The sequence below is a fragment of the Amblyomma mixtum genome, chromosome 2, assembly GCF_055824585.1.
Source record: "Amblyomma mixtum isolate Tamu chromosome 2, ASM5582458v1, whole genome shotgun sequence".
In the NCBI taxonomy this organism is placed as follows: Eukaryota; Metazoa; Arthropoda; class Arachnida; order Ixodida; family Ixodidae; genus Amblyomma; species Amblyomma mixtum.
In genome coordinates, this window is record NC_143013.1 from 278,432,718 (window position 1) to 278,445,314 (window position 12,597).

Here is a 12,597-nt window from a genome sequence, read left to right on the forward strand (position 1 = left end):
TTTTCAAGACTTGTGTTGAAGCATAACGGCTGGGCCGTTTTAAGGACGCGGCAAGGGTCGGACAAGAGCACTGTCAAGACCCTGCTGATTTTTTCTTCATTTCATGATGGCATGGTGGTGGAAGTGTTTTGAAACGGGGGTCATTCTTCTGAGTTTTCCTGTCGGTACGCGAAGAGAGAAGAACGGCAAGGAGGAGGGGGAGAGTGAGCTTCACCTGCGCGATTAGGACAATTTTTTAAAAAATTATCTTGTGTATAGCCAATACGCATTGCAGGAAAGCAAAACCAGGAACCAATTTGAAATGTAGTAATGTGTACTGAATAGATAGGTTTCGTGGCCCATTAAATTAGTATTACTTATGATGCACTCTCGTAAGGCCAGTTGTTTCTGCCGCTCAGTGTTCGAGCGTGATGTTGATGTTCCGAAACTCAATATTCCTACGGTCCGAATTCCTTTTATTAGGTTTTCGTCCCGCTATAACAACACGTTTGCTCTTAATTTCGCGAAACGTTCAGCCGAATTAATCTTTGAGCCTGCTCTAGTTCTTACACTGTGAACCTTGCCCGTAAGCCCCAACACTGTGCGAAATGCCTTGTGCGAAATTAAGTAGCGCTTTTATCTTTTCCCACCTGAAGAACTGAGTAGTGTCCACTTGAGTACAGGCTTACAGACACCATTTACAAGATTACCTTTACAAGCGGGAGCATGTTGGAGACAGGAATAGTGCGATCAGGATGAAACAGTAGAGGCTGCTTTACGTTTGTATCGGAAGCAGCGGATACCACGTGTATATACACATCTGGGAGCGTCTTTAACGCTCGTGGTATTCCAGGTAGCATGGAGCAAGGATTTAAAGAAAACAGATACTGCAGGATTGAAGGTGAATAATTATTATCAGAGGGCTTATTGATCACCTAATCTTTTAAAGCTTAATTTAGCCCAACAAGTATTTTGCAACATTCTTTCAATGCTCTTCCTTTTTCTTATAATTTCGTAACCAATGCGAGGTTGCAGCGTGTGCTTATCTTATTGATGTATATTCAAACATCTTGAATACAAATTGCATTACTTTCTCGAGGAGGAATGTTCGAGTGTGGCATGCAGGTGCACCCAACAAGCGTACCATCGCGTACCAAGCGTACCATCACGGCTACGTGGAGCGTGGACGATACCGTTAAAACTTGTTATTAGAGCGCTGCCTTTCGACGCAGACACCTCGAATTGTTGCGAGGGGTGGATGGAACATTCGCGTCCGCTCACACCTTCATTCGGTTCCGGTTATTGACTGGCATGACAGCGCACAAATTAATTTGTTTGCGTAAACGCGCAGAGTGTAAATTTTCACTGGTGTGAATATCTTCATCTCAGTAATATGTTCCCCTTTGACGTCGTCGCCACATGTACACCCGACCAAATCTTTAACTGGCTCGGGTGTTGCATCGCTAAATGCACCTTGTAAAAGGTTCTTTTCGGCTACACCACTGGCACATTCATGCTGTAATTTGACGCGTGAGATGGCATTTCGTGGTTCCTTTTTGTTCATATTTATTTATTTATTTGGAATACTGCCAGTCTTTAGTTGAGACCATTGCAGGTAGGCATTACATGTATCAGATTTAACAAAGTGAATCTAATGTTTGGGTGGAGTACTTGCGTGTTCAGATCAAAGTTATCAGAAATATTATTCGTCTGCCACTACGAAGAGCCGAAACAAGCGCAATATGCAGCAATGGTTCTAGTCCACATGACCTCCTCCTCTGGGTAAACTACCACTCCTTTCATAGCGGACAAGTCGTTTACCGAGAGTAAGCGCGATTGCACCACTAGAACCACTACTGCGTATTCCGCTTGTTTCGGCTATTCGTAGCCGCAGACGAAGAATATTTCTGATTTCTTTGATCTAAACACGCCAGTACTCCCCTCAGACATTATATGAACAAAAAAGAACTGCGAAATGCAATCTCACGCGTCAAATTGCAGCATGAATATGCCAGCGGTGTAGCCGAAAAGAACCTTTTACAAGGTGCATCTAGTGATGCAACACCCGAGCCAGTTAGATTTGGCTGGGTGTACGTTCCATGTAGGACGCAGACCCAGTGACTTCCGAGTACCGAAAGTCGTCACGCTGGTTCTTGCCATGAAAGAACAGCCATAAAGATTCTAACCAGTCATTCAAAGGTACCAGTTAAAGAAAGCCAAACCGAATTATATATTTCGCTTTGAGAGCACCGCTGTGTTAACATAGAAAGACAACGAACCATGCTGACCGCTGTGGTTTCCAGTGTAAATTTCGGACATTTCAATATCACGAAATGATTTAAGCGTTCGTAAAAAAATGCTCATCAAGGCGTCCCTTCAGTGATGTGAGGCACTCCAAGTGAATGTGATATATACTGCTCTCAAGCTTTAAAAAATTAAGCGCTGTGACATAAAAATCGTTGATCGATGCTAGTTTTGCTCGTTTTAGTTAAGCCCATTTCATTTCAACGGCTATTTCGTTTCTTGACGCAAAAATAATGACAGGTCGCTGAACGACAATAAACGTAAAAGCCTGCGGACGGGTAGGGAAAGAAAAATTTGAGTTATGTGATGCAAAACTAAACACACTGGTGCATCCTTACATCTGAACAGATGCATATAGACAGCCTAATCTGCATTCTGCCGGCAGCTGCTTTTGAAGTATGGGCACTCGAAAACGGGATATTGTGAGTTTGCACTTTCAATGAAACTGCAGCAATGCAGGCCGCCGATGTCGTCCAGACTTCTGCATCAACTGTATTTGTTGCTTCAATTTTGAAAGTTGCCAGAAACACGAGCCCGAGACATATTGTGTCAAGTTTCCATCCTGTCTGAGCTTTCATCGCTCCGAACAGCGGTTAAAGGAAAGTTTCAGTATCTCACTGACAAAGTTGGGCCGCAAAGTCTGAACGAACGTATGGCACTTACAGTGTAACAGTACAAAAATCTTAACCGAATCAATACCTAAAAAAAAGTTGTAATGTCTACTTCTGCTCTCAAAAAGAAGTTAAAAAAAACAGCTTCTTAAACTATTTCCACGCCAAATCAATGCTCGCGGTCAAAATGTCGCCTCTCCCTAAGAACCTTTACGGGGCTGTCAACCTTAATCTTGTCCCATTAATGAATGCACTAGGCAACGAAGGTACCACAGCTAATGTAAATCCTTGTTGTAACCTTTGCAGTGAGAATGGAAATTTTTCTTTTTCTCGAAAACGCAGAAACTGAGCTACGTGATATTTACCCAAGTCAGGAGCATTGCTATTCCTTCATAACAACGTGCACGAACTCGACGTGAACGCCATGAACTTCGTTTCACTTTCTTTAGTTTTCCATAATCTCATTACTTCTAAGGACAAATTCTTGGTGTACGGCAGGCTTACCAGGAGAGCGAGTATGGTTAAAATTCCCTCACTCGGATAAAAAAAAAATATTCGCAAACAGCGTGACCACCATTGTGGCGAAGGGCGTATTAAGCCCTTGAAAATTTTAGTGTTTATTATCTTTTCAGGTTCGCCTTCAATCCTTTCAACTTATGCCGCTGTTCTTTTATTCCTTCCTAGTTGAGAAAAATTAACGCGCAGAGAAACCAATTACCTTACAATCTCCACCTGATGCTTTGTAAAACTAACTTGCTCTATCCGTGCACTGGGTTTGTTATTTAAGGAGATTTAGTTGGCATTTGTGAAATCAAGGTCATCAGGGTAGGCTTACACTGCTCTTTTGGTAGTCAAGTGCAATCCCTGTTCTTTTAGTGAGGGCAATCCTGATAAAGTGCCGGTTTCATTTTTTATTGGATCCTTAACTTCAGCAGCCATAGCTGCTTTCTCTCATGCCCAGTTTTTTTATTTCTCTTTTTGTTTTCTTACTTTAATGTCTGCGCTTCATTTCCGGCAGCCATTCTGACCGGGACAAAAATTACTGCTGAACTCGCAAACTTTGCTTTTACGAGACATAAAACCAGAAACATTAAGTAAAGAGATTCATTGCTCTAGTTTAGCGCACAAAACTAACTGAGTGTAGTTTTTACGCTGACTGATTTTATTTTGGTTACAATATCCGTGCACTTTGTGTAATAAGGGCGCCATGTTGAATTCAAGGCATCGTTTGTTTAGAGGAGCGAAAACACATTTCGGACGGCGAAGCTTTTCTCCCATTGACTTCCCTCTCTTTATTATGCATTGCTTTGGGCAGAGGAAGAAGATGAGGGTATATTGTATGCGAACAGGGCTTGATTTCTTTATGGGCTCACGAGAATTATTTTCTGAAGAATAAAGCATTCTTTTTCTTGCCCACTTGACTCGACTACTCCAGGCTGACGAATAAAAACAATAAATGGCTATGTCCGAGACGAAATCATTTTTACATGTTTATGTGAAGACTTGCAAGACGGCTGGTCATGAACGTGCGCTGTTTTGAAGCCGATGCCCATTAAGCATAGCTTTTGTCATAAAAATGGAGGTCATATATATCACCCCTGAAAAAGTCAACCCACTTTTCACATTTCGTGAAATATGGGGCGGGCGCTGATGCTGCCAGCAGAGCAAATTTTTAAGGAGGCGAAAAAAACAAGCTACACCCACGTATTGCATAATGGCTGCTGTTTTTTTCTTACCTTTTTTTTTTGCCGCCATGGCAACCAAATGCTCTCTCTGCGTCAAGTGGGTGCTGGCTGTGCTTCTGATCGATAACTCATGGTCGGCACACTGAGCGATTACAGACCCGAGACGTTTTTGCCTAAAAATAGCCCTGAGGTTTAGTGCAGCTCATACGAAGCCTTTCTTAAGCTGGAGCATCCGAAGCAATTGTTAAGAATATATATATATCGGCTGCTCGCCCTTATTCGGTGTAAAGAAATAATACAGATAGTAATTCTATTTCTCAATGGCACGAGATCGCCCGTCCGACGGCTTACACGGCCTTTGTTCATCCGAATCCCTTTATGTCGCGAAAGCATAATAGCCACTAAAGAGAGGCGGAGACCCACGAGGAGGCTGTAGTAGGTGGGGACCCAGGGTGAGGAGCTAAATTCCATAAGAGTACATTTGCATGCGCTCCCTGCGCGTCTTGCGACCGACGGGGTCATATCGCGCTGGCTCACGCCGACAAGATAAAAATGACAGCGGCTAACCGGACGAAACGAGAGACGGATAAAAGGAAGCGAGGAAATCTTAATACCCATTTTAAGAAAGGGAAAAAAATATCGACCTGTATAAAGTAAATGGGTCGAAATTTTTACAATCTTAGAAAAATCAATGCTGTATGTTTCGGGCAAGAAGCCAGACCGTAAAGTGGCGCAGGGTTATCAGCAATACCGCATGAAATAGAATACAGAAGCATACATTATACGCATGCAGCAAAATTATGCGAGAAAATAATGACAAGATACAAAAGCATTGAGGCAAGTCTGTGGGCTTTCGCCAGAAATTCACTGCAGTCAATGTCATTTTGTTTGTGTACCTTCATCCCTGTTACCCGGTATATATCTATCGTGCTTCTAAATCACTTTGCATGTTGTTCTAACGACATCGCTACTTCCTTTATCCTTTTTCGTGTTTCAGTAGGTTAGCAGCCAATAATACTTGTTTCTTTCTGGCCGCCTTGGCCAAGTGGCATGGGAGCCCATCACACAAAATGGAAGGGCTGCAATGTAAGTTCTGGGGGATGGATTCTAATAATCATCAGAAAAAAGTTATCAGTCATGTATTTCAGTTTTATGTGTACCTTTTTCTCGTTCCTTATCTATTTTGTTGTAGTATCCCGCCAACTTGCCTAGCAATCAATGCTTTGACCACATTGCCGTGAAATCTTAAGTACCCTCGCTCAGTGGCCCACCCATAAGCTCAATTTGTTACAGTTCTATTCTCGCTTCAATCTTTCAATGTTTTATGCAAGGACAGAGCGAAACGATTTACCCCTGCGCAGTTGCACTGTTTCCGCTGTTATATCGCCTCTTGGTTTCTGATACATAATTCATTGTATATCCTGCATACTCTGTAGCCAGCCGCCCATGTACCCTGCAATCCTAAAAGGGCTCTTTAGGCCCCCTTCGATGAAGGGCCTGCAGTTTCCATGCCCGACTGCATTGCGTGCTTCTAGCGAGCCATCTCCTCCACCTGCAAGACAAACTTCTAGCGCGTGTTGTACTGATCAGTGATTACCGCTGTTGGAGGTACGTTCTTCTCGAAGCACTCTTATAAATAGGCTGTTTGGGGTAATAAAAAAAAACACTGCAATAACAGACCCGAGTAATTGCTAGGCCGCATATCACCGCTCCGAACAAGGCCAGCCCTTTTTACGGCACTTCTCGCGGGTCAGACACGTAACGTCAATTAGAGTCGGTTTAATCAAAGCAGCGCAGACGCGTGCGACCGATTGGCGTCGTCGCAGGAGAGTGGTCTGGCAACTCTGCTCTTCCTCCTCTCCCTTTCCCGTCCACCCCTCTCGCCCCCCACGCAGCCTTCCTTGCAGGAGGCTTCTGTGCGAGCGAGCGTGCGGCATCCCCTTCTATTTGCTCGCTCGGCGCCCAGATTTGGCCGGTAATGAAATGCGCGCTCACGTATAGCCGGCTCGGCATCGGCAACGCCAGAGCGCTGTGCCTACGCGTAGCAGCGCGCAGTGCCCGCAGTAGAAGCGTCATCTGGGGGCCGGTGTTCTCGATTGGGCGTTTGCCTAGGCCTGTGCTGAGAAATAACTGGGCACACCTTATTTGTTTGTTTGTTTGTTTGTTTGTTTGTTTGTTTGTTTGTTTGTTTGTTTGTTTGTTTGTTTGTTTGTTTGTTTGTTTGTTTGTTTGTTTGTTTGTTTGTTTGTTTGTTTGTTTGTTTGTTTGTTTGTTGGGGCTTAACGTCCCAAAGCGACTCAGGCTATGAGGGACGCCGTAGTGGAGGGCTCCGGAAATTTCTACCCCCTGGGGTTCTTTAACGTTCCAAACCAAACCAAACCAAACTTTATTTATTTACAAATGTGCATACAGTCTTTAGGATGAGCCACAGGCCAAAAGCTAAAGAAAATAGCTTGAAAATGCCTGTGGCTCATCTAAGAGCCATTACAAAATAATAAAATAAACACATGCATACAACGGTGGCAGATCGCATACGAGTACACTGTAGAAAGAATTTATAATATTTACGATTGAACTGATGGGTACACAGAGATGTAGTTTGAAACTAGAAAAAAACAATTAAAACTGAACAAATGCATTTGAAAGTTATACACTGCTGGGTTGATTACAAAGGGGAAAATGACACCGATACATACACAAACTACAATATATGAAAAGAAGTTATGGAATATTATTTACAAAGTACACTTTTAAATCATGAGGTCGGAGGTTATACATGCTCAGCTGGTTAGATTCGTAGCTGTTTAGAACATTAGGTATAAGGAAGTTAAGTGCTTGTTTACCATAGTTAGTTCTGGAAATGAACGTGCACTGACATCGCACAGTACACGGGCCTCTAGCATTTCGCCTTCATCGAAATTCCAAGCGGCGGCGCGAAAATCACCTCCCGGATGTTAAAATGTGCAGTCATTCATATGGCGTACTATCGGATGAAACTACCAACCTAAGCAACAAGTCTGCACCTGCGTCGTGTGTGTCCACTAGAAGGAAATGAACTCTGAAGGGGCCGACCCGTTACGGCCCGGACCTACGAAGACAAGAGTTTTCTTCAATGGACTTTAGAGTTCACAGAGTGGTAGACAAGCCATTGTTAGGTAGCTTCGAGAAGCGGACGTCTGATTTTTTCAAGAATTGTGACGCTGAAACGACCGATACTATCTAAGGCTTTATTGGTCTACGTGAAATAAAGTCGAGCTGGCAGCCTCCCGAGATCCGGCTACGAGGTCGCATTTCGAGCTTTCGTGAAGAAGCCGGCGCTCCCTTCTCAGGAGAACGAGGAGGAGGGATGGATGGACTTCAGTCCTCCTTTTTCGGAGGCTCATTGAAGGGGATGTGGACCTGCACTCCCACCTCTCCCTGGGGAGGGTCCGCGTACCAATGGCCGGGAACGTGGCCGACGCCCTGCGAGGCCTCACCGTAGGCTGTGAGCCTCTTGCCATCCTCCGAGCGAGCAATGTCGTATTCCCCGCGGACTCCGAGGTTCAGGTGGCTGCCATCCGCAGAACCGAACCCACGAACTCGGTACTGCAGCCAAGGAGGGGAAATAATTATAGCGTAGAAACCTGCGCTCTATGGCTTTCTCAGTGCGCATGCTTGAGTAAGCCCGGACGAATATTATTCTAGAGGAGCACCGTGTACAATAAAAGAAAGTGACCAAGCTTGCGAAGGGCTAATATGTAAATTCACAGAACGCTGATTGCTTCAGCGTGCATCTATGAACTTTGTCGAATTTTCGCAGTTAACATCCTGGCTCTCGGGGTGAATTTGTTCCCTTCAAATCTGCCGAAGAATACGTGTGCAGGTAAGTAGTCCGTTTTTTAAGGGAGTTCATGGTTAATACAAAGGTACTTTTAGAGCGGAGCGGTAAAGCGGAAATGTTCAGCTTTTTTGTCTGTTCTTACTTTTTCAACCTTCAAGAGAAGCTATACCAACAATCTGTAATCATGCAAGCTCAAAAATAGGATAACGGAAACACATACCCGTGGAGGCTGTTCCGTGAAAGTGATGCTTGGAGGGTTTGGGGGGCTTGGGGGGCTCGTCTATTGGATTAGGAAAAACAGTCTTTTAACACGGTTCCTATCACCAGCGGTTGCTATTTGTACATAAAAAAGGGTTTTCTAACAGCACCGAGATTAGATTTCCCTCTAGATGTTCCTGAGATCGTCTTGGACGAGACAATAGCCGCCATATTTGTCGTCGCCGCTCACGAGTCAATCACTTTTACCAGCAGTTTGCAGAAGGAAACATGGACAGCCTTTTATCCCGTTTCTCATGTCAGTTTTCTTAGGCCCTGACATCACTGCGGACAGACTACGAAAGGCACACTCTAAACAGAAAGGAATAAAAAAAAAAGAGTAAACTCGCCATCTAGCTCACACCCTTAAAAAAACGGTGAGCGCCAGACGACAGTTTACCGCTTTTTTTACTCCTATATAGCTTGTTACGTTGCAAGACACTGCTGGCCTGTGGGCCAGAGATCCGGAAACTGTTTGTGCTATGTCGCGTTCCGACCCATACTCGGCGTCGCAGAGTGCAGGCCTCGTCGCGGACGCGGGTCTCATGTTCGGCGTTCGAAAACGCGAACGTAAAAGCCGAGGGACGCGAACACGGGGACACGGCGTTCGAGAACACGACCGTCAGCGCCTAGGGACGCTTACTCCCGTGAACGCGCTGCTTGGTCTCGTGGGCACGGCGTTCGAGGGAGCAGAGTGAACGCACGGGTGCCAACGAGGAGAGTCGTCCTCCAGCAGCGGACGAGAGCAGCTGCTCGGGGAGCCAGTCTGTACCTTCCAAGGGCCTGGGGCCCTCTTTTCTTTTGGGTCAAATTCTGTTAATAAAGACCCAATTCCCAGCCTTCACCGAGTCCACAGCTCGTACCTCGCAACAAGCTGTATTCGTGTTTAGAGTGTAGCGAGAGGGATTAGTGTAACGCGCGCAAGCTTTCCTCCTTTTCATTTATGAATGGACCAAAGGACTTTCAGTTTGGCTTATGCAGATGCACAACGTATTGTGATTAGATAATTCCTTTTCGACAGAAACACGTGACCAAAATGTCGTGAAAAGATTGCTCACCTCTCCAATCACAGTGGCGGCACCTTGGAAAAAAAAAAACGGTGAAGGAAATGTATTAGACAACAGTCTTCCGGTGTCATAGAGGTTTCCAATTATATGCTCGCATGCATGCATAAACATAGAAAAAAACAAGGAACAGCTATTCGTAAGTTGAATAAAATGTGAAGATAACAAGCAGCGAGAAATGCATTCAGAAGAAAAATGCATGCGTCCCCATCATCGGAAGATTCCGGAAGCTTATTTCAGTGCGTTGACAGGGTGTGTTCTGGCACGGATCCGGGAGGCTATAGGCCCACCTTATAAAAATGGACTATAGACAGTCTATCGGCTTCTATAGTGACTATTGCCTTCCTACACATATTTCTTTTTGTCTATTCATAGTCTATAGGCGGATTATAGGCAGAAGTCTACTAAAAGTGTATGGCCATGAATCTATAGACTGTCTATACAGTGTCTATAGCATTTGTATTGACAATAGACTGTTCGCTAGGATTTGTCTATAGTCTACAGAATTTATAGACAGAACACGATGGACAGTCCATAGGCTGTCTAAACAAATTTTTGTAAGGGTATATCGTCATTCGCTTCAAAATTGTGATCACGAAGCACTTTTCCGTGTTGAGGACACGAGTTTGAATCGAATAGTGGGACGATTTTGAAATCCAATTTTCTCGACAATAATTGAATTTTTCTTTTCTGCTTTCTTTCGGACTAATATGAACGTAGCGAGAAAGAGCCAGTAAAAAAAATTTTATTTACGATCAAATTCAGATCGAGTTGTCCTCAGTGTGCTTAGCTAAGCAGCGTCGATCTTCCTCGCTTTCTTTTATAGTGAGCTACTTCACGGGTGACCGCTACAATGATGATCCAGACTGCATGTGCATTTTACAAAGGGATCAGCCTCTGAATGTGGCCAACAGCAGTAATGATGAATGGAAAGAGCATTGGCGAAACCGTCAGAAGGGAACGACTCTCTGAGTTCACCCTTCGCAATAGTTCAAAAGAACATGTGAAATGGACAACAGTCTGTCTCTAAAAACTTGAATTTGCCATGAACAAGAGAGAAAGCGGGTGCATTATAATGGCCAGAGAGCTCGCCATTGCGACAAATGCAATAAGCTGCCCTATATGGCCAAGAACAGCCGTTGGAGCGGTTTAAATTTCAAACAGAGGCCTACGAGTTGGTCTACACACCGCTTGAGCAAAATAAAATAAATTCTCATCGTCGCGAAGTCGCGACCTCAAATTTCCCAAATTTCAGCCGCGCTGAGAATTTATGTAACTCAATGTTTCAGTGTGGGTGCATTGGGTCGCTGAGAATTTATGTAACTCAATGTTTCAGTATGGGTGCATTGGGTCGCATGACGTCACATTGTGACGTCTAATCGCTTATGACTAATCGCGCATGATTTGGTCTTTAAAGGTTAAGAGCTGCAAGGCGAAGTGTACTTAAGAAGGAACGCCATGCGTACCCTAGAAGAAATACTGTGCGCCAAGCGTACCTTAGGAGAAATATCGTACGTAAAAAACAACGCCACTCACCCACAAGAAGGAGAACGAGAGAAACGCACGCCCGGAGCATTTCTGCCGGTCTTGTCGAGTACGAATGCTGAAGATGGGCTGGCTTGAGCAGTGACGATGTGGTGGTGTGGTGGCGTATTTATACACCGTCGGGCTCTTGGCAGCAAGGCCACATCGCCCTCGCTGTCCTTGTTTATTACAGTTGCCTTCCCATCTTGGCCCGTCAGTTCCGTTATTTGAGCTCAGACAGTTCTGCCGCTGTAGAAGGCGGTAGTTGCCACCGCGCAGTGCAAGACTCTGGGCGAAAACAGTCAACACCCACCAATGTTGCGCGGCGTTACATTTTGGCGCCACGAACAAGGAACCTAACGAACAGCGAGGAGTCGTGGAGGCCACAGCACTTGCTACTTCCTCCTTTCGAATGTAGAAAATATGGAAGGCAAACGCAATCTTCAAGATTAGGCAAGCCGGAAAAAGCCGAGCTAACGTCAAGTCTACGACACTGGAGGAGATTTTCAGTTATCGTCTTTGTGCGTTATGCTTTCTGAAGCTGCCGAAATCCAAACTTTGTTTTACTCTTCCAGTGCAGCGCCCACTGACCTTGGTTAACGCGCTAACGATGCACGCGAATGCCCATTTCAAGCTAGAGCCCCGTCACTATTCTTCAACATGCTGTGCGATCTGCCTTTAAGTTAATAAACGTGTTTAATTTTAGCTTCAGCTTTTCTTTTTGCATGCAGGCGATTTTTTAACCGCTTGTGAGAACAGTGCAGTGTAAAAGTTAAAAAAGGTCGCCTCCGCTAGCGGGGCATGCGCCCTGAAACGTACAAATCTAGCGATTCAGCTGCATCCAAGGTTATTTTTGTCAGCGATCTAGGGAGCAGTGACTCTCAGGGTGCGGCCTCATCTTACTATAGGGAAGATTACCGCAGGAACAAATTCAGAACATCCGTTACAAAATTTACTTTTTAGCTTCAGTTGACATCTTGTTGAGCTCTTGTTTTGAATCAACTGGAAAACAACATAAGCCCAATATATGTTCAGCCTACTAACGTCTGCTAAACAAAACTTTTGTTGAACGTAGTCAACACATTAATTGTTGAGTAATTTTGTGTTGAGCTTACGTTGAATCTAATCTCATGGCAGCCTGACTAAATGAAATCAGTTCGACATGCGTCGTGTAAACAGCACCTTATACGTTATACATATTAAAACGCATGCAGTACCTGTTAAGACTCTCGTAAACCGTTGAAAGTAATTTTCTTGCATAGAAAAAAAATGCAAGTGGTGCAATAAGCTCTTTTATGCATACCTACTTCGGAGGATTCGTGTGTGCGCTCATAAAAGAAAGGGCGCTTAAATTG

At 44.5% G+C, this 12,597-nt stretch overlaps 1 protein-coding gene across 2 annotated transcripts; it reads right to left on the reverse strand.

Moving 5' to 3' along the window:
• Positions 1 to 7,792: 7,792 nt before the first annotated feature.
• Positions 7,793 to 11,397, reverse strand: LOC149364095 (uncharacterized). 2 transcript variants are annotated; one of them, XM_089570027.1, is made up of 4 exons: positions 11,255 to 11,397; positions 9,713 to 9,735; positions 8,620 to 8,679; positions 7,793 to 8,164 (listed from the first exon to the last, which is right to left on the reverse strand). In XM_089570027.1, exons 1-4 carry the CDS (start codon positions 11,292 to 11,294, stop codon positions 7,937 to 7,939), a joined length of 351 nt encoding a protein of 116 aa, XP_089426153.1. In that variant the 5' UTR covers positions 11,295 to 11,397; the 3' UTR covers positions 7,793 to 7,936. The 2 variants fall into 2 exon arrangements, with proteins under 2 accessions (XP_089426153.1, XP_089426152.1); XM_089570026.1 differs by lacking the exons at positions 9,713 to 9,735; positions 11,255 to 11,397 and adding an exon at positions 8,763 to 9,110.
• Positions 11,398 to 12,597: the final 1,200 nt, after the last annotated feature.